The following is a 19,026-nucleotide window of genomic DNA, read 5'->3' on the forward strand; positions in this document are numbered from 1 at the left end:
AAGGCCGCCTCCGCCTGCCTGCCCTCGTCTCGCTTGGCAGCAGCAAGCAGAAGCCATTAGCGCCTGGCAGCCCGTGTCCCATGGCTCTGACAAACGCCTTAAATGTTGTCGCCAAGGCTCCAGCTGTCCCGCCGGCCGCCTTTACTCCTCATAATAACCAAGTGTCGAGGCTGATTGCAGCAGCGGGATGCAGTCAGTATTCAGAGCAGCTTTTACCCTGGGCGTTTCCACCTGGCAGCCAGGCTGTGCCCACCACCCCACCCTCCACCTCCAGGCCTTTTTCTGCCTGTCAGCTCTTCCCAGGCCCCCAGTATTGCCCCCAGGGCCTGCCAGGGCCCAGCTTTGTGTCCCAGGTAGTGCCCATGCTGCTGCCACCGAAGCTAGTAGGCAGTGATGAGGTCGGGTCTCAGGCATCCACATCCAGCAGAATAATGGCTGGAATAGAAAGATCTGGCTCTGATTCCTACTCTTCTGGGTAGCCTCTGCAGGAACCCCCTTTTTTGTCTTAGTTTAGGCTCATCTCTCCACCTTGGCACCCTTGTCAGTAGAATGGGAATAGTGATCGAGCTCCGTGGGGCTTAGAGGGATTATGTGTATGAAGAAAGGTGCAAATCATGGTGGTCCTTGAGGAAAGAAGCTCAGCCACACTGTGACCACAAACACCCTTGGATGGAGGGAGGCTCAGGAGGAGCAAAGGCTTCATCAGCTGCCCCGGTCTTGACTGTCCTCTCCCCACAGAGAAGCCCACTCATTCCCACCTCCACAACTTGGCCCTGCTCAGGTTCCTCCCTTCTTCCATCCATCTGACCTTGTCTCAAGTTTGGTCAGCTGTTCCCTCTTCCCAGAAGCCCTCCCAACCTGATCTAACTACACTCCTTGCCCACAGGTTTTATGTTACCTTCCAGAATTCTCAGTATTCTCTCATGGTCTACACTCATCTCACACAGCCTTATGAGGTCGAGACTATTAGAAGCCCCATTTTAGAGATGAGGCAACCAAGGTTCAGAGAAGGAGTCAGTCACCATGTCACACACACAGCTCCTGGCTCTGCCCTTCGGGATGTGGTGGCCACTGACCAGGGGAGTAAATGAGGCCCCAGTCTTCCAGGGGGCTCTGTCAGAGAAGCAAGCATCTTTACCCTGCCCCCTGGCCTTGCAGGCTTCCTTTCTATGACACCCAGTTATAAGCACCAGAGTTCAAGTGGTTGATTTATGAGGTCTCTGATCACTGGATCATTTGTTTACGGGTTCTCTAACTTTCCCATGATGCTAGAGGGTGATGGGCAGAGAAAGGTAAAGAGTCAGTAGTCTCTGCCTGTTCACCAGACTTCCCTGAGGGATGTAGAGGTGGTGGGGCAGGTGGTGATCATGAGGCAATGTGAGGTGCTAGCAGAGGTGCTCCCGTGGGATGATGGTTACAGTAGTGAAGGTGGTGGTGGAGGTGGTGGTGGTGGTGGTGGTGGCGGTGGTGGCGGCGGCAATGGAGGTAATGGTGGAGGTGACAGTGATGGTGTTGGTGCCTATGATGATGGAGATGAAGGTAGTGATGGTGGTGGTGATTGGTGATGGGAAGAACTTTGGCAGTCATGATGGGAGTGACGGTGGTGGTGGTGCCAGCTGATGAAAACATTGGCAGTAGAGATGGGGTAACAGTGGTAGGAGTGATGAAACCATGTTGGCAGTGGTTAAGTGGGGATCAGTAGTGATGATGGAGGTAGCAGTGATGGTGGTGATGGGAGTAACACTCTGGTGGCAGCAGGGGTAATTGTGGTGGTGATGGCAGTGGTAGGGCTGGCAGGCTCCCCGTGGAGTGGACCTCATGGGGCAATCCACCAGGCAGCCCTATCTCACATGTAGACTGTGCCCTAGCTGGAGGCGGGATGCAGAGAGGCTTGATTCTCTTTTTCTTTTAACCTCTAGCGAACACAGCCTTCTGGGTAATGAGATGCAAATTGACAGAAAAGACAATGAGCCAGCCTGCGGCCGGTGGGGCAGCTTGTAGAGTCAGGCTGATTGCCTCTGTACCAATTTGCATGGCATTAGCTGTGCATGGCTCCTTCAGCGGGGCTCATGCATTTCATCAGAGGTCACCTGGATGGTTGTGTCCAACAAGAGGTGTTCCAGACCAGGGGCAAAGGCAGGACCACTCTGACTGTGACCTGACTGGGGCTCCAGGATGTGGCTCAGAAGAGTCTTGGGCCTATGGGGAAGGCCAGTGGATGGTAGCAGGGTGGGAAGTGGGGAGACTTCATGGTCAGCAAAGACCAGGGACAGGCCAGAGGTCCGGTTCTATTCAGGTCTAGGAGGTCTGGTTTGGCCAGCACCATGGTTCCATCCAGTGACAAACAGATCTCAGGCAGAAGAAAGGATTGGCTGACCAGGGATGCCTCAGTACACACCCAGGCTTGGTCCCCAACTGGCACCATCACCTAGGTGGTCCCTCCAGGCCTTGGCTTCCCCACTATACAGTAAGACCCTCAGCCTCATTGTCTTTACACTGAAAGTGATGATCATCAAGCTTTACCTATGGTGTGCTCAGCACCAGTGGCCAGGGCCAGTTCTCCATGTGAAGGTCACACATTGCAGCCCTCTGAGCATGCCCATCCTGTCACTGTCACCATCACTCAAGGCAACTCCTGGGATCATTACTGGGGTGTAACCCCAGGGGACCCTAGGCAGGGTAGGACCCATATAGATGCCCAAATCCGGCCCTTTGGGCCACCCTGCCAAGCCCACCTGCCTCTGTCCATGGTTCTGAAAGTCCAGGCCCAACTTTCCCTGGGGTCCCTGCTGCAGGGTGGGCCAGGGGCCCCTTTCCTACTGCCCTGCTCTCTGACCCCTGCAACCTTTCCGACCCAGTGCAACCCAAGATTCCACCGTATACCCTTTTCCAGGACAAAGGACAGTAGGGCAAGAGGCTCTTTCCCTCTGCCCTCCACCCCTAGCCCAGCCAGTGCCCCCTCAGGCATATCCTGGTGCCCCACTGGCCCCACCTCCCTTCTCACTGTCCCACTCTCTCTCCCCCCAAGGTTGGGCCTAATCAGAGCTAATCAGAAAATTATGAGCTGCCTGATTACTGATTAGATTCCTAATGTTAATAGAGTCGAGAAGGGCCCGTTCAGACTGTGTTTTAGGAAAAAGTATAAAAATAACATCATGGGAAGGGAGCATGGTGGCTGGATGGGGGCTTGGGCTCTGCTCTCCTCACAGGCAGGGGCTCAGGCTCCTCTGTTCTTGTTGGTGGCGGGCGCTCAGGCTCAGCTTTTACATGGAAAGAGGTCTCCTCGCACCCCTTAATTCTGCCAGTGAAGTTGCTAGCCCATGAAACTACCTCTACCATAGAGGCCTCTACCAAGTTCTGTGTTCAGGCCAGTGGGACTGAATTACAGTGGGAAGATAGGTGGGATATAAAGAAGAACTTATGGACGGCACACTGCATGAGAGCAGGGCTACATCTGTACTGCCCGCTGACCTAGCCTAGCACAGGTAGGTGCTTAATAAACAATTACTGACATGAAAGAGAGAGGTGCACAGTAGGTGCTTAATAAACATTTATTGACATGAAAGAGGGAAGGTCATATCAACCTCTTCCCACTGGAACCACTACCCTCCCATGTCCTGTCCCTGAGCCGTGGTGGGGCGTAAAGACATCTAAGAAGGCTTCCTGGAGGAGGGTGTTGGAACATGTCAGGAGAATGCACTGTTCTGGGGCCAGAGCAGGGGGACCAACTCCTGACTGATGTGGCCAGATGAGCGGCCCGTCACCACCACCACCCAGCCTCTCACTCTGGCAAGGCCTCAGTGGCTTTTGTTTCCAAACCATGCCATCACAGACTTGGGATGAGACTGGTGGATGACATTCTCACGAGTTCCAGAGTGAGACCAGGGTCCCGGAAAGCAGACATCTTCAGTTCATACCCCTGAGGCAACCCCTTGACCCCTCTGCACGGGGTGCCCAGTGGGGCTTGTACTCAGCCTCATTCTGCCCATGCCTTTACCTCTGCCCCATCTGGAATCCCTGTGCTCTGTCATCAATGCTGCTTCTGGCCTGGTCTCTGCTCCCCACCCCAGAGAAATCCATGGCCTCTAAGCCAGCAGGTCTCTTAAGGGCACCTCCTGATCTACCCCTAACCCCACTGACCTAGGTGGAAGCCTGCCTCCAGCACTGGGACCACACACATCCATGACTCACGTCCCTGCCCTTAAGAGACCACATATGGGGGGAGGGGTGGGCATCAGACAAAAGAGTGATGGCAGTACCACAGGGAATTCTGGAAACCAGCCTGTCAGGAGCACCAGGCTGCCTGGAGGAGGTGAATGAGCAGTGACCCCCAAAGGATGAGGAGCAGCAGGTGAAGGAGACAGGGAGGGAAGGGCAGTCCAGGCCTAGGGTACAACACAAACAAGGGTAGGGAACCTAAGCGTGGCAAGAGAGCAGAGCTCAAGGTCATTGTGGTGGGAGAGTGACAAGGTTGGCAAGGCCAGGCCACACAAGTCCCTGTAAAGGGTGACAACAGGAAGGGCAGGGGACAATGGGACTTTGTGGGAGGCCTGAAGTTGTGGGAGCCTGGGGAGGATGAGCTTATGCTAAGCAGCTTGGGTAGGAGTCTGAAATTGGATTGGAGGTGGTTCTGGAAAGGTCTGGTCAGAAGAAAAGGGAGGTGATGGGAGTAGGGGGCTTTGGAGAGGAGCAGCTTCCAAGGGATGGCCCAGCTTGGGTAGAGTTGGTTGAGTAGTTGGCAAATGGGCCCTCGACTCCTCCCTGAGACGGAGTTGGGCTGGAGGCCAGGCAGGATGTGGGGGGGCCAATGGACAAAGGTGGTGCTGAGGGAAGGGAAAGTCCACTGGCATGAGCTTCAAATGAAGCCAGGTCAAGCCAAGGTCAGAAGGCCCAAGAGAGAATCCAAGTTGTGGTGGAGCAGTCGGGAGGTCTCTGTGATGAGCTGAGGGAAGGGGCAATGTCGGAATTGGGGCTGTATCTCCGATACCCAGAGTGAGTCTGCATCCTGCTCAGAGTCCTGCTCTCTGTCCATACCTTGTTCTCCATCCCCATCCCCAAGGCCCTGGGCGGGTCCAGGCAGGATTCTGGTCCCCGTTATACAGGTGAGAAACAGGTCCCAAGAGATGAAGGTTATGATTCCCAAATAATGCACTGGGCCAGCCACCAAGCTTTAGGAGCTCCAGCCTCCCAGCTTCTGTAGCAGGGCCATTGTTACACCCAGGCATGCACACAACACCCACGCCCATACATGCTTGTCTCCAGAACATGGCCTGATGAGGGAAAGGAGTCAGTGACATGTCCTGTGGTGCACATTGATAAATGACATGTCTCCCATCTCCTCTAACGGAGAGTAGCCAACAGCCCTGGGCCTGACATCCTCACCTGGTGCTCTCTGCAAGTGTTTTTAAAGGCATTAAAAAAAAAAAACAACAAATGTTGGCAAATTGCACTGGACCATCATTCAGAGGGAGGAAACCTGACAAAACTGGAAAATTTATGAGAAATTCTACCTGGCTCACCAGGGACTGATCCACCTGTGGAGATGTGCAGGTTTCATGCTGGAGGCTAAGGGGGTGCCAGCTAGGTTGGTGGATTCTCACCCATGTGAGCCCCGTGAGGGATTGTGCTGAGTGGGTCAGTACCTTGGAAGGAGCCCCTTCAGCTTTGGAGTCCACATGGCCCAGCCCTCAGCATGAGCTCCTCGGGGGCAAGGTGCTTGCCCATGGCTAGGCTCTGGGGCCACAGCCCAAATTCTGACCTGTGCGTTGGGTCTCTCGGCTTATTCCTCATCAGGGAAACTCTCACAGGTGCCTGTCAGGGAACCCAAGAGCAGCAGCAGTGACTGGGCAGGGCAGGGCCCCAAGAGCCAGGCCCATCCGATTGCCCTCAGCACAAGGCTGTCCAGGGCCACATTCGTCCCCTCCTGAAGCAGCCCACCACCAGAGCCGAAATTTCCTGAGGGTGGGCTTCATCCCCAGTTCCTGACAGCTGCTCTGTAAATTCAAGCTGGCCCCTGTGAGTGTTCTGTCCAGCCACAGAGGCCCCTTTCCCTGTTCACAGTGGACACATTTGGATCCTGCCGTGTGATCCATTGGACCCAACTCCTTCGATATTGACTATAGTTCCCTTAAAAAGCTAAAGCAGTGAAGCCAGAAGAATTTATGTCCTCACCAAAGTGCCACATCACCTCCTTTCCTTCTTAGTCTTCCTACATGGCCTCTTACTCCTGATGTTAAAATGTCCAGTTTAGGGAGCACCTGGGTGGCTCAGTCAGTTAAGCATCCAACTCTTGATTTCAGCTCAGGTTGTGATCTCATGGTCATGAGATTGAGCCCCGTGTCAGGCTCCACCCTGAGCATGGGGCCTGCTTGGGATTTTCTCTCTCCCTCTCTCTCTGCCCGTCTCCTGCCTCAAAATAAATAAGTAAACATTTTTTTAATGTCCGGTTTTTAAAAATCCTCCCAGGCAAAATGCAACACAGCAACCTTCCCTGGGTACCCAGGATGTCCCAGAAAATCTTATCTGGTCTGAAATTCAGGCCTCTGGGACACCAGGTTCCCCAACCCCATCTCTGTTTTTAGCAGAAGCCACCCCTCACTTCTTCCTGTTTTTCCTGGGAAATTAAAACACAAGCTGCCCTTGCAGGCAGGACCAAGGAGGCATGGAAATCGATAACCAGGCCCAAGATGCCCAGAGAGAGCAGCAAGCCCAGGCCTGGGGGTGGAGAGGTGGGTGCCCCTCCACAGGGGAACCACACACAACTTGAATGAGTTTTTTCCTGGTATATGTATTCTGACCTTTTTTTTTTTTTTTTTTAAGAAAAAAAAATCCATTTTACTAATTTTTTTATCACCTCATGGGGGACGTGTGCAGCTGGTGAGGGAAAAGGTCAGGGGGCCCGTTGGCTGCCAACAACAGCACAGGCCTCACCTGACGGCTTTCCCCTGAGGCGCCCTTCGCTTGGAGGAGTGTTTGTTATTTTCCCTGCAGCTTTGGTTGCTGGAGTTTTGGTCTGAGGTTTGAGTGTTTGTTTGTTTTTCATTATTTTGGTGGTTGTTTTTTATCTTTCAGCTGTAAGTCTGGTTAATACAGAAAGGGTAGGTCAGATGTGTCATGGGAGAGGAGCCAGGTGTGTCCAGTGTGGACAGATGCAGGAGAGACAGAAGGAGGGACTTGGGAGGGAAGGTGTAGAGAGGATGGGAAGTCAAGGCCAAGTGTGGTCCTGCCCAGGGATCACTAGTGTCAGCGGTACACTTGACAGGAAGGCAACTGCTTCCAATCGACTGCTGTCTGTTAAGTCATGGACCCTGGGCAGCCTGCTCTGCCCAGGCTGGTGTGCTTCTCTCCACCCCTCAGAACCCAGAAAAATGGGGGATCAGAACAGAACCTGCCCTTGGAATGTCGTGGTGAGTGAGGCTGTGTCTATAAAGCCCTGAGCACATCACGTGCTGCATATGGTGGCAGTCAAAGAGTCATTGAGGCAGCCGTCACTCAGGCAGCAGGCACTGTCCGTCCACATGTGCGCCTCCCCTAAGCCACAAGTTGCGCAAGGATGGGGCCAGGTTGGGGTCTCCTGGTTCCTGACTGTGGATGTGCCCACTTGGAGCAGATGGTAGACAGAAGGACAAAGGCCCACTCAGGCCAAGGTAGCAGGAAGGAAGAGACCCACAGGGCCATGAACCCCAACCCCACCTGCACATCTACCCCTATTGTCAGCCCTGGGGCTCAGGCTCCTCCTTGCTAGGCTGCATCTTGCTTCATTATTATGCAGATATTTTAATTATGCAGATATGTTTTTAGACAGTTTTAAATATGTATATTATTTACTCATTAGACCATAACAGCTCTGGAAATTGGAAATCTGTATTTAGTATCTATCAGTGCACAATACAGAGCTAATACAGGGCCCACAGGCAGGGAGGGAAGCAGGGTGGCACAGGTGGCAGTGCTGGGCTGAGCAGGGGCTGTTGGACACCCTGGTCCTTATGCCCTCCCGGGGTCTGGGCCCAGCGACTCCAAGGTTGGAGGGTGGGCTCAGAGCAGCATCTGGGAGGCCAGTTACTGATCCACTCTCCTGAGGAAAGGACAAAGGAATCACTCTTGGAGGCGAGGGGGCGGGGGGAACAGCCCAAGCAGCAGCCTTCATGTGGCCAGGCCTGGTCCTTCCCTGAGGTTCTCACTGTCCAATGCTGCTTATAGATGTGGGTTGACGCCCTCTCTACCACCTCCTCACCAGGGGTCTGGGGTAGTGGCACTAATGCTCTGAGCCTCAGTGCCCTCACCTGTAAAAGGCAGGGGAACAGAAGAATCCACCTCTCCGGTGTCTTGCCAGGGATGGAATGGGGAGGGTGAAGAAAAGGCCCAGTTTTCCACCTGTCATTGGATTAACTGCACAGTCAGTGAAGCCCTGGCCCAAGGTAGGTGCCAGGGGTCATGTCTAGTGTCATCTATCACCATTACCTTCCTTGCAACCCTCTGGCAGTGTTTCCAGGGCATCTACTTGGTGCTAGGACTTTGCTGCCCCCAGCCTCCATCTCAAAGCCCCCCCACCCCCAACCATCACAGTTTCTGCCGGGCTCAGCCCTCAGTGGCCCAGATCTTAATATCCCGCTCCCCATGGGTTCAGGGCCTTTTATCCTAAGCCTCTTGTATCCTCTTGGAAGAGGGAGTAGCTCTAACTAATTAAGACCAAACACCTCATACAATCTTTCCCTCTGGGCTGCATGAAACAAATCCTGTTTGATAGGCAGTGGCTCCCTAGACCCTTTCAGGCTAGGCCAACACTGGGGTGAGAGGAATGCCCTGGAGAAGCAGGGCGGGGGGGGGGGGGGGCACACCCAAATTGGGGGAGGAGTGGGCCCTGAAAGAGGAGAGAGAAGCCTGAGGCCCCAGCCCTGTCTCACCCAAGCCCTGCCCCTCCCAGCATGCAGTGAGGCTGGACCCTCCAGCTGTTGGCCTCAGAGGAGCACCCACCATGACTCCAGGCCCTTCATCTGTGGCCATTGGCTCTGCGGCAACGGAAAGATGTTTAACTTAGTGAAATTTGAAGGTGTCTCCTCAGGCGAGCTTTGTCCCCAGCCCGGCACACCACCAGTCCTCCTCTTTTTTGCCTTTTCCTGTAAGAATAGTTTCCAGAGCTGAGAGAAATTGATTGTTAAGTGAAACTCTCTACTAATTGCCTCTGAAATGCCTGCTGTTATTGTGATGGACTTGGCTGTGAGCAGCCCTGCTCAGCAGTCCCACCATGGTTCCATCCAACGCCTTGGCCACGACGGGGACATCTCGGGCCAGGCAAGCCACCATCAGCAACTTTGCAGCAGCATTACCCTGATAGGCAGCCCTAACCCTCCACAATGTGATGAGGAAAAGTGGCTCGGAGAGGTTGAACCATACATGTGGGGTCACACAGCTGTCTGGCAGAGCCAGGCTCAAGCCCAGGTCTCTAGCCAAGTTCAGAGATACTCTGGTCTTGAGTTAGCAGACGTTCATTGTGCACCTACTGTGCGCAAGGGGACAGGTTATTGTAAACTTAACAGCTGCCAGATGCAGCCCTCACCAAGCTCGGAACTCAAGGAAGAAAGCAGATGAGGTGTGATGGGGACAGATGGGGGCTTGGCAGGGGTCAAGGAGTGGTTAGGAGAATGAGGTCTAAACTAACACCTCAATGGTGAGGGAGTGAACCCCCTGAGGAGTCTGCGTGATGATGCACAAGGTGGAATTAGAATGTGCAAGGGCCTAATAGCAGAAGACCAAAGGCTGTGGGTGGCTGAGGGATGAGAATGGAGCATATCTCCCCCAGACAGGCAGTAGCCTGGACGTGGGACCAATCTGTGGGCCCACTTCTGCCCCTGCCCTGCAGGGATCTTGGTAAGTTCTGTCTTTACCTCTGGGCCTCAGTTTCCTTCCCCACCCTGCCTACTCAGAGCCTTTTGTCATAAGGACCCAGGAGAGGTGGGAAGGATGCACTAGGAGAATGAACCTTAGGACAGGGTGGGGCTGGGCTACAGGTACATCTCCCAGACAGCCTTGAGCTGGGCTGACTCCTGTGGGCTCTGTGGAGATGGGAGCACGAGGCTCTGAGTGCCTGACAGGGGAGGGGAGTCCAGGGACTGGGTGAAGGCAAAAGGAGACTTCCAGGAGAGGTGACACAGTCTGATAGGGCTGATGGAGATGATGTAGAGCACGTCTCACACAATAAGAGTGGATAACAGAGGAAGACCCAAAGGTGGGCAAGAGCCTTGCATGCTTGGAGCCAGCAAGAGAAACCTCCCAGGGGACTTGACCCTCTGGGCAGCTTCTAGGGGTTGGAGCAAGGGGGCTGCCAAGAACCTATCCACCCTCTGAGTGGGTACAGTTCCCGCCTCCAATTTACAGACAAGAAATCGAGGGCCAGCGGGGAAGCCACTTATGCAAGGAAGCCGGGATTTGAACCTCGGCCAGGGCTCCAAGGCTCTGGGAGTCAGGTTCTGATGGCTGCTTGGAGCCCCGCAGGCATGCCAGTGGGTGGGCCTAGCCCTCTTCCCTCTCCCCTCTCCCCCCAAACCTGATGGGACCTCCAGCTGCCAGAGCTGGTCCAACGCCCCCCCACCCCCATCCTCCCCCTGTCTGTCCTTCCCCCCTTCCCCCCCCCCCCCACCCTCTGCTGCCTCAGCCCTTCCTACTGAACCACCAGGCCTGTGTGTTTAGCAGTTTCCACACGTCCAGCGCCCGGGGATGGACTGATTGATCTGTAACACCGAAAAAATAATAATGGCTTGATCGTTACCGAGGATTAAAAGTAATCCTTTCGCCGTGGCTTTTGCAACTCCATTATTCACGAGTCAGCAGGCTGACCTGGGCCTTCGAGCCTATGGGACTCCATGGATTCAAGGAAGCTAGGGGCTAGGCAACCCCCCAACCCTGGGTCTCCCTCACCAGGCCCCCCTCACCTTGGCTGCTCAGCTAGGGAGCCAGAGGGCCTGCAGCCCCCATATTCCTCTGGCCTGTGAAGCCCAGAGACAGAGCTGAGCCCTGAGAGGGTAAAGGAGCTGGCACCCCTGGCCAGCAGGGAAGGTGGCTGCAGGAGAGGACAGCCCCTCAAGGCTGTGGCCCAGTTGGAGACTTCAACTGGTGCAGTTTGGTGTTTGTAGCCCCATCAACCCTGTGGCTTTTCTGAGGCAAGAGGCCTGATTCTGGTTATTCCCATACCCTGCGCTCGCCTCATCCCCCATGAAGGGCAGTGGCCTCAGTGGAGCCCTTCACTCTAAGAAAGGTCTGGGGTCCCTGGGAAGGTCACAGGCCACAGGGTAAGGAAAAGGGCCGTGAAGTGATTGCCCAAGGCTCACCCCTCAAGGTGTGGCCCCAGGGGCCGTCCCTAGGCCTCATACCCTCTCATCCAGGCCAGGTGCTAAGCTTGCACCCTAGTAGATGCTCAGTTAACAGTAATAACAAGTGTTGTGTCATGTGTGTCACACAGTAACGTCCTCTACAAAAGAACATGGCAGGATTGTGAATCAGGGGCCTCACCCATCCTGGGAGTTGGGGTCAGGGTAGAGGCGTTTGTTGTTTAGGCTGAGAAGAGGCCCGAGGATGGAAGTGAGCGCAAGTGCACCCCTCAGAAAGGCAAGAAAGACTTCCTTTTATATGCAGAGCCATGGGAAGCTGCTAAAGTGCTTCAGGGCAGGAGGTAGCCTCAGGATGAGATCCACATTTGGAGAATAGATGACAAAGGGTGAGAGAGGACACAAGAGCCTGAGGGAGGGACAGAGCCTGGGCTGGAGACGAACAGTAGGCGGTTTGAGTGATAGCACAGATGAGATATAGGCAGCAGGGATTCCAAGACGGATGGGCTCATTCCGAGAGGAGATGGTATGAGCTTAGTGGGCCTGAGGGTCACCCTAGGAAGGTGTCCAGGACCTTAGAGGGGGTCAGGATTGGAAGCAAGATATGGAACGTATCTAGGAGTAGAGACCTGTGGTCCCTGAAGCTGGGTGAGGGGGGTAGGGGCCCCCCAAGCAGGCACCGCAAAGCAGGTGGGCAGAGGATGGAGCCTACAAAGAAGACAGGTTGGGTAGCAAGAGAGGGGATCAGAGTCCAGGAAGGGCTCAGCATTATAAAGTGAGGGGGTTTGACTTCAAGAGGGACTTCCCTACCCTGTCCCCAAGACCCCCAGCCTAATAGTCTTCCTAGCATCCAGTGCTCTTGGCTGGAGGAAGAGGGGGAGCTAGGCCCAGTGGGAGTAAGGATGGCGCTGGTCAGCCCAGCCTGCCAGAGGAGGCATCCTGCCCCAGACAACAGAGGCCACAGCTCTGCAGGCCGTACCCCACCACCACAACTGTTACATGCTGGGAGGGAGGAAAACTGGTCTCCCGGGTCCTGATCCCCATTTCCCCATCATGAGCAGCTGGCAGGCTTTGTTAGAATCTCCCCCACTGAGGTCCACGTGCCACACCAGGCCTGGACCAATGGACAGGGGGTATGTGTCCTAAATACCAAGAGACCAGGGCCTTCTGAGTAAGCGCTGGAGGCCAGGAGGCAGGACCCCACTGCTCCACCCATAGGATGGAATGGGGCAGGGATGGAAAAGCACAGCCCCTACTCTACAAGAGTTGCCCTGCTCCTCACTGGGCATCGTGGAATGTACCTTCAGACCTTGGTCATGGGCTGGGTAACACAAACGTGGCTGAGGGGCGCCTGGGTGGGTTCGGTTGGTTAACAGTCGACTTCAGCTCAGGTCACAAACTCATAGTTCGTGAGTTCAAGCCCCAGCATCAGGCTCTGTGCTGACAGCTCAGAGCCTGGAGCCTCTTCGGTTTCTGTGTCTTCCTCTCTCTCTGCCCCTCCCCCGCTCACACTGTCTCTGTCTCTCTCTCAAAAATAAACATTTTCAGGGGCACCTGAGTGGCTCAGTCAGTTAAGCATCAACTTTGGCTCAGGTCATGATCTCACTGTTTGTGAGTTTGAGCCCTGCATCAGGCTCTGTGCTGGCAGCTCAGAGCCTGGAACCTGCTTTGGATTCTGTGTCTCCCTCTCTCTCTGCCCTTCCCCCACTCATGCTCTGTCTCTCTGTGTCTCAAAAATAAATTAACATTAAAAAAATTTTTTTAATAAGTAATAAACATTTTTTTAACTAAAAAGAAAAGACAACGTGGTTGTGAAGGCCAAACTCAGAGCCCCAGCCTGACCCAGACTATGTGACCTTGGAAAGGTTTCTCATTGTCTCCCTGCCCAGGTATCCTCATCTGAGGAAGACATGAGCAGTGACAGGTACACATGCTGTGTCACCAGCCTGGTGGCAGGCTTGGTATGCAGTAAGTGACCAGTTCACTGTAACAGTCGTCAGTATGATTAACAGGACTTCACTGCACTTAGCTCCACAGGAGGCCCCAGAGGGCCATCTTCAGGAGCTCCAAGAGTTCCTGGAGGGACAGAATCCATGGAGGTGCAAAATAAGAAACTCTGGGCAGCCAGGGTTCAAGCCCTGAGGGTGGCAGAGTACCAATGCCTCTTTCAGGTTCTACCCAGTTTTGTGCCTGTTTCCTCCTCTAAATTGTGAGACGACAGGGCTGGCTGGCCTGCCACATCTCCACACATCAGCATGGTCTGGTGCCAGGCGTGGTTGGTAACAGGGTGTGGGATAGAAGGACACAGAGCTGTGCTCACAGGCACAGGGGCCATGATGGAGGAGAGTGCAGGAACCAGCCCCAAAGGGTGGGCCAGGCTTGTGTGGAGAGAAGGCTTGGAGAGCCTTGCTGGGAAGGGGCTCAAGAAACCAGGACAGGGACAGTGGTAGGGGGCCTGGGTGGGCAGAGGTGTGCTAGGGGTACCTCCTGTTGGGCCCTGAGCAAGCTGGGGACAATGACACATCGGCAAGGCACTCTGTCACTTGTGGCAGTTCACCCTTGACTAGGGAGGGCCTCCTCTTGGCACTGGAGTGACACTGGTTTGTTGGAGGTAGAGTGGCAGTGGGGCTTGACTCCAGGGCCTGAGGCCTACTACATCCCAGGGGTCCCCCTGCCATCATGTGGGCAGGAGATGTGCCTGGGCTAAAGTACAGGGAGTCTCATAGAGATGTCACAGGGAGATACCACTCAGGTCACTGTGCAGGCTTCACCTGTCCTATGTGAACCCAGCTGTGGGTGGGGAAAGGGCCCCCTTCTCAGCAAGCTGAAGAAGGTCTGGGGCCAAGGAATCTCTGAGGGTCTGGCAGGATGGGACAAGGGAGTCCGTGAGCCAGCCTGGACCCAGGGAGTACTAGGGATGGAGAAGGCTTGGGCTGGGCATGAGTCTTCCTCAGCCTCTGACCTCCCCATGCTCTGTTCCTCAGAGATTGGCCGACGCTGCAGAGAACTTCCAGAAAGCCCACCGCTGGCAGGACAACATCAAGGTAAGAACTGCAGTGCCCTCCCCAGCCCCTACAACCTGCCCACCTCCAGCAAGGACAGATGTGAATTTGGGGGAGGGGGCGCTGCCCAGAAACACTGGAGGGGCACTGAGAGCTCTGTGGAGTAGAGCCTGGAACCTTTGTCCAGCATTCAGCAAACATTTGAGGCTCCCCTTGGTGCTGGGAGAGAGGGTGCAGCTATGAACCTCTCACTCCACCCCAGAGGAGCTATGGAGTCCCCCGCGGGCAGACATGCTGCTCTAAAGTGATGCTCCCCAAAGTTGGTGTTAACCTTGGTGGTTAAGGATGTGCCCAGACTCTGGAGAGACCCTAGGGCAAAGAAGTCCCTTGACTCCAGGACTTTTTAGACTTTAATACGCTGACTTGGAAGAGTCACTGCGGGAAGGGGACAGAGTTTCCTGTCTTCCAGGAGGCCGTGAGCCTAGGATAGGGGACTAGGCTGTCACAGCCACAAAAGCCCCTTCTTCCACCAGGAGAGCTCAGAAGGAGCCCAGGTGCCGAGGGAGTGGAGGGGTGAGAAGCTGGTGATAGGTCTCTTCTTGAGGGTGGAAGGGCCCAGAATGTGGAGGAGGGAAGGGAAGCCTCACTGCCCCCCAGTTTCAAACCCAGGTAACCCTCACAAATTCAGGCAGCTGTGTGTGATTTGGACTGAGGCTGGATATACCGGCACCATTACTGTGAAGCCAGCATCTCAGAGGGTCACAGTAAGCCAGAAGGTAGACTGAGGCAGGGTTCCTCCCAAACTCAGGGAACCTCCCATGCCAGGGATGATGGAACGCTCAGGGACCAAGCCAGTTGGTGGTGCTCATGTGTCCTCCACAGCTGCTCAGGCCTCTGAGCCATGCCTCCTGGTGGTCTCTGCCAAACACCGGAAGAGGCACCAAGAGCTGCCTGCTGGGACCCAGGGACCAATAAGGGGCGGGTAGGCCCTTGCCACTGCAGCTCTGGGCCTGGCACTTCTGGGGGACAGGTGGATTATTATCCCTACTTAAACTGATGAGACCACTGAGGCACAGGGTGGTTAGACCGGCCTGACATACCTGTTGATGGCAGAGATTCACAGCTGGGCTGCCAGATACCAGGGGGTTCATGTCTATGATCCAGGCCCCCTCAACCTGTCTGTCCTCCTCCCTGGTCCCCATCTCTCCAGGCCACCCTGAGCCCTGCCCTGCCTTGCCCACACCATGGCATTCTTCCTTTGCTGCCTGGTGGGTATTGGCTGCTACCCTTAGGGAGCTCATGTGGGGTTGGAAGTAACAGATGATTTTTTACAGTGAACACATAAATGAGCTGATGACTCCTTGGACTGATCCCACCACCCCAGGAGCTCAGGACTGGCCCTTCTCTCCCTCCCTTTCCAACACCACCACCCCACAGGACCCACGGGTCCCCGTGCCACCTCAGCCCCTTGATCAGAAATATACATGGTAGGGGCACCTGGGTGGCTCAGTCGGTTAAGCGGCCAACTTTGGCTCAGGTCATGATCTCATGGTCCGTGAGCTTGAGCCCCGCGTCGGGCTCTGTGCTGACCGCTCAGAGCCTGGAGCCTGTTTCAGATTCTGTGTCTCCCTCTCTCTGACCCTCCCCCATTCATGCTCTGTCTCTCTCTGTCTCAAAAATAAATAAACGTTAAAAAAAAAATTAAAAAAAAAAAAAAGAAATATACATGGTGGTAGCCACTGGCACCTACCACTCAGACCATGCCCCCGCCTGCAAACAGCCCCCACTCTGGTAACTCCTCTGCAGGACCCAGCCCTCAGCCTGTGCTCAGGGTCCCAGGATCTGACTGTTCCTGTCCCCTTGTCATCCTCATTCATCACCCAGCTCCTCCTATGCCCCAGCCACACTGAACACCTCACTCCAGACCCATTCCCAATCTCTACCCAATGCCTTCTGTTCCTCCTGGAGGCCCGGCTTGTCTTTTCCTTCTTAGTGAGGCCTCTCCCATGCCCCGGCCATCAGCTCCTCCACTTTCTGGGTATCCAGGACCCTCAGCTCTTGCTCCGGCTCTTTGCTTCTGACATACCTGCATCCTCCCTCCCCACCCAGGACTATATGCAGAGCAGACAGGACTGGGAGTGAAGGAAGAGGGAATGATGGAATGAAAAGACCCACCCTCAGCTTGGTTTTCTCTCCCTCCCAGTCCAGGCCCCAAACAAGAAGACAAAGAGGCTGCCTCGGCCCCAAACCTATTTTTTTCCTGACGCTGCAAAAGACCCCAAATTTCCAAGGATCATCCTGCCAGACTCCTGACCTCTGATTTGCAGCTACTCCCAGAGGCAGGAACAGTTTATCCCAAGCCAGAGTGGGCACCACAGGGGCCTGCCAAGAAGGAAGGCCAAGGTCTCAGGGGCATCCAGAGGGTACTAAGACCAGTACTGCTTAAGACACTGAGTAACTGTGGGGCCCAGCAAGTGTTTGCCCCTCTCTGGGCTCCAGTGTCCCCGTCTGGCAAAGGACTAGCTGGTCTTTGGTGCTGCCTGCTGGCCCAGGCATGGTGTGTGAAAGGGGAGGTCCACATGTCAGGCCATAGAGATGCCAAGTTGGTGACAGTGTGGGTGCATCTCTGGCTCTGGGTGCTCTTGTCCTAGTATGAGGCAGAAGTGAGCTCTGGCCAGCCCCCTCCCCTCAGCTTGACCTGGAATGCCCCCAGCTGTGGGTGACCACAGGGCCAGCTGGTGTTTACCACCACCTCCCCCTCAGTCTGTCAGTCTGCCTGTCTGTCTATATCTTGAGCGGGGTGAAGCTGTAATCACCCCCTGCTTCCCAGCTGCTGGGTCAGGGCCCTGTTCTTCACCAGAAGCATTGCACTTGCCCCAGCTGCCAGGACGAAAGGCGTAAGTGCTAATGGTGGGCCCATTAGCTGGCACACCAGCCATGCCTGCCTGGGCTGCCAGTGAGAGCTGGCAGCAGCTGCAGGTGGGGACTGTCCATGCCAGGGGGGCACAGGGACTTGAGGCTGGGAAAGGGATGGTGTTTTTGTCCCTTGCAGGCACACCACACACCCTTGAAACCATGTCCTTCCCAGTGACCTTCAGAAGGTACAGACAAAGAGCCATATTCCTCCCAGCACTCTAGGAGAGCCACAACCCCAGTGTCAAACCCAGGCCCTTTACATACGCCCGGCCGTCTCCCTGTAACACCCTCTCCTCCTCCTTCAAAATAGCAATGCCTCTCCCTCTCCAGTTAACTCCCTCGGGCTTCTCTTTCTGGTCTCTAAGCCTAGGATTGGCACCCGCTGCCCCAGGCCAGTATCCCAGTGGGCTCATCTGTCTGCCCCGCTCAAGGCTCCTCTAGGCCAGAAGCAGCTGGACCTGATTCAGTGTTGCCCACCAGCTGTCCATGTACCCAGTCGAGTGCCCTGTGGACAAGTTGGCCAAGAGCAGCTGGGCCTCAGTCTTCTTACCTCTGAGATGGGGAGAATGGCACCCGGCAGTTCTGGGCACAGAGAAGATGCTTGGCACATGGAATCCACTTCACGATCAGTAGGACGTGGCCCTCCCTGTGTCAACAGCACACAGTAGGTCTATATGCAGACCTCTGAGAAATGGACAGTGGTATAGCCACATCTGTATACACATACCATCTACACCAGCCCAGGGACTTGGGGGATCCTGGGGTCTGCAAGGTCAGAGCTGAGGTAAGAGAGTCAGGGAGCCGTGTCTGGATGTGAAGGCCCCCAGTTCCCCTCTTAGTCTCAGGCCATGACCCCACATACTGGCTGCGGCAGAGTCAGGGAACCTGTAGCCACAGCCCTTGGACCCCAGGAAAACCATGGTCCTTGTTAGCAGGCAGCACCTCCCATGACCCTGCAGACAGACAGCAGGTGCTCTGGTGCCTATAACACTTAGGGTAGATGAAGATGGCCTGCCTGCTGGACACCGTGCCTGGCACCACCACCACACTGTGCCAGCATTATCTGCCATCTAAACCGCCACCAGGGAGGAGCTGGGCCAGGGCATGGGTGGAAGAGGCAGGAGATGCCATTGGCCCCAAGGCCTCAATGCCAACATCAGGACCTGTGGGAGGACAGAGTCCTGCCTTGGGAGTCTAATGGAGGAAGCAGTCCTACCCTGGGGAGTCTGGGAGTGGTGGACATAGCTCTACCCTGGGGGGTCTGATGGGAGAGGTAGCTCTGTCTGGGAACCTAAAAGGAAGACTGTGAAGGCTGGGCCAGGCCAGAGGAGCCGGCTGGACAGGACAGGTGGCCTCCCCAGCCTGAAGTCTGCCTCAGCCATCAGGCCTGCTGCCTGCTTCTCTGCCAAGTCGGCGACAGACGGCTCTCTCAGAAAACAGTCCTTTTGGCTGAGCTGAGCTGGCAATGAGCCAGGGCAGGAAGGCCAAGCATCCTCACTGTATCCCATGGTACCAAACGATACCAACTGCTATTCCCCATGCTCGCTTCCTCACCCTGTTTCCCACCTGCCAGCACCCCTCGTGTTCTCTTTTGGGCTCAGCTCCAGCTAAGGAAAGTGTATGTGTCATCTATACAAGGGCCAGGTGGGCCCCTAGCCCCACCCTTCATGTGTCATCTGTGTACAGAAATCCACACGGGGGAGAAATGTGAGTTCAGAAGGGGTGATTCCCTCCACCCCCTGCCCAGTTTGAGCAAAATGGCCCCTAAAATACCAGGTAATAGAAAG

General features: G+C 55.2%; 1 protein-coding gene across 9 annotated transcripts in view; it reads left to right on the top strand.

Moving 5' to 3' along the window:
• CACNA2D2 (calcium voltage-gated channel auxiliary subunit alpha2delta 2) overlaps positions 1-19,026 on the top strand; it is a 143,851-nt gene that overhangs the window by 97,009 nt on the left and 27,816 nt on the right. For all 9 annotated transcript variants that reach the window (XM_053219327.1, XM_053219323.1, XM_053219324.1 and 6 more), the window contains exon 4: positions 14,306-14,365. In XM_053219327.1, the coding sequence (XP_053075302.1) occupies positions 14,306-14,365 (60 nt within the window). The remainder of the gene's footprint in view (positions 1-14,305; positions 14,366-19,026) is intronic.

This window comes from Acinonyx jubatus, chromosome A2 (assembly GCF_027475565.1).
Source record: "Acinonyx jubatus isolate Ajub_Pintada_27869175 chromosome A2, VMU_Ajub_asm_v1.0, whole genome shotgun sequence".
In the NCBI taxonomy this organism is placed as follows: Eukaryota; Metazoa; Chordata; class Mammalia; order Carnivora; family Felidae; genus Acinonyx; species Acinonyx jubatus.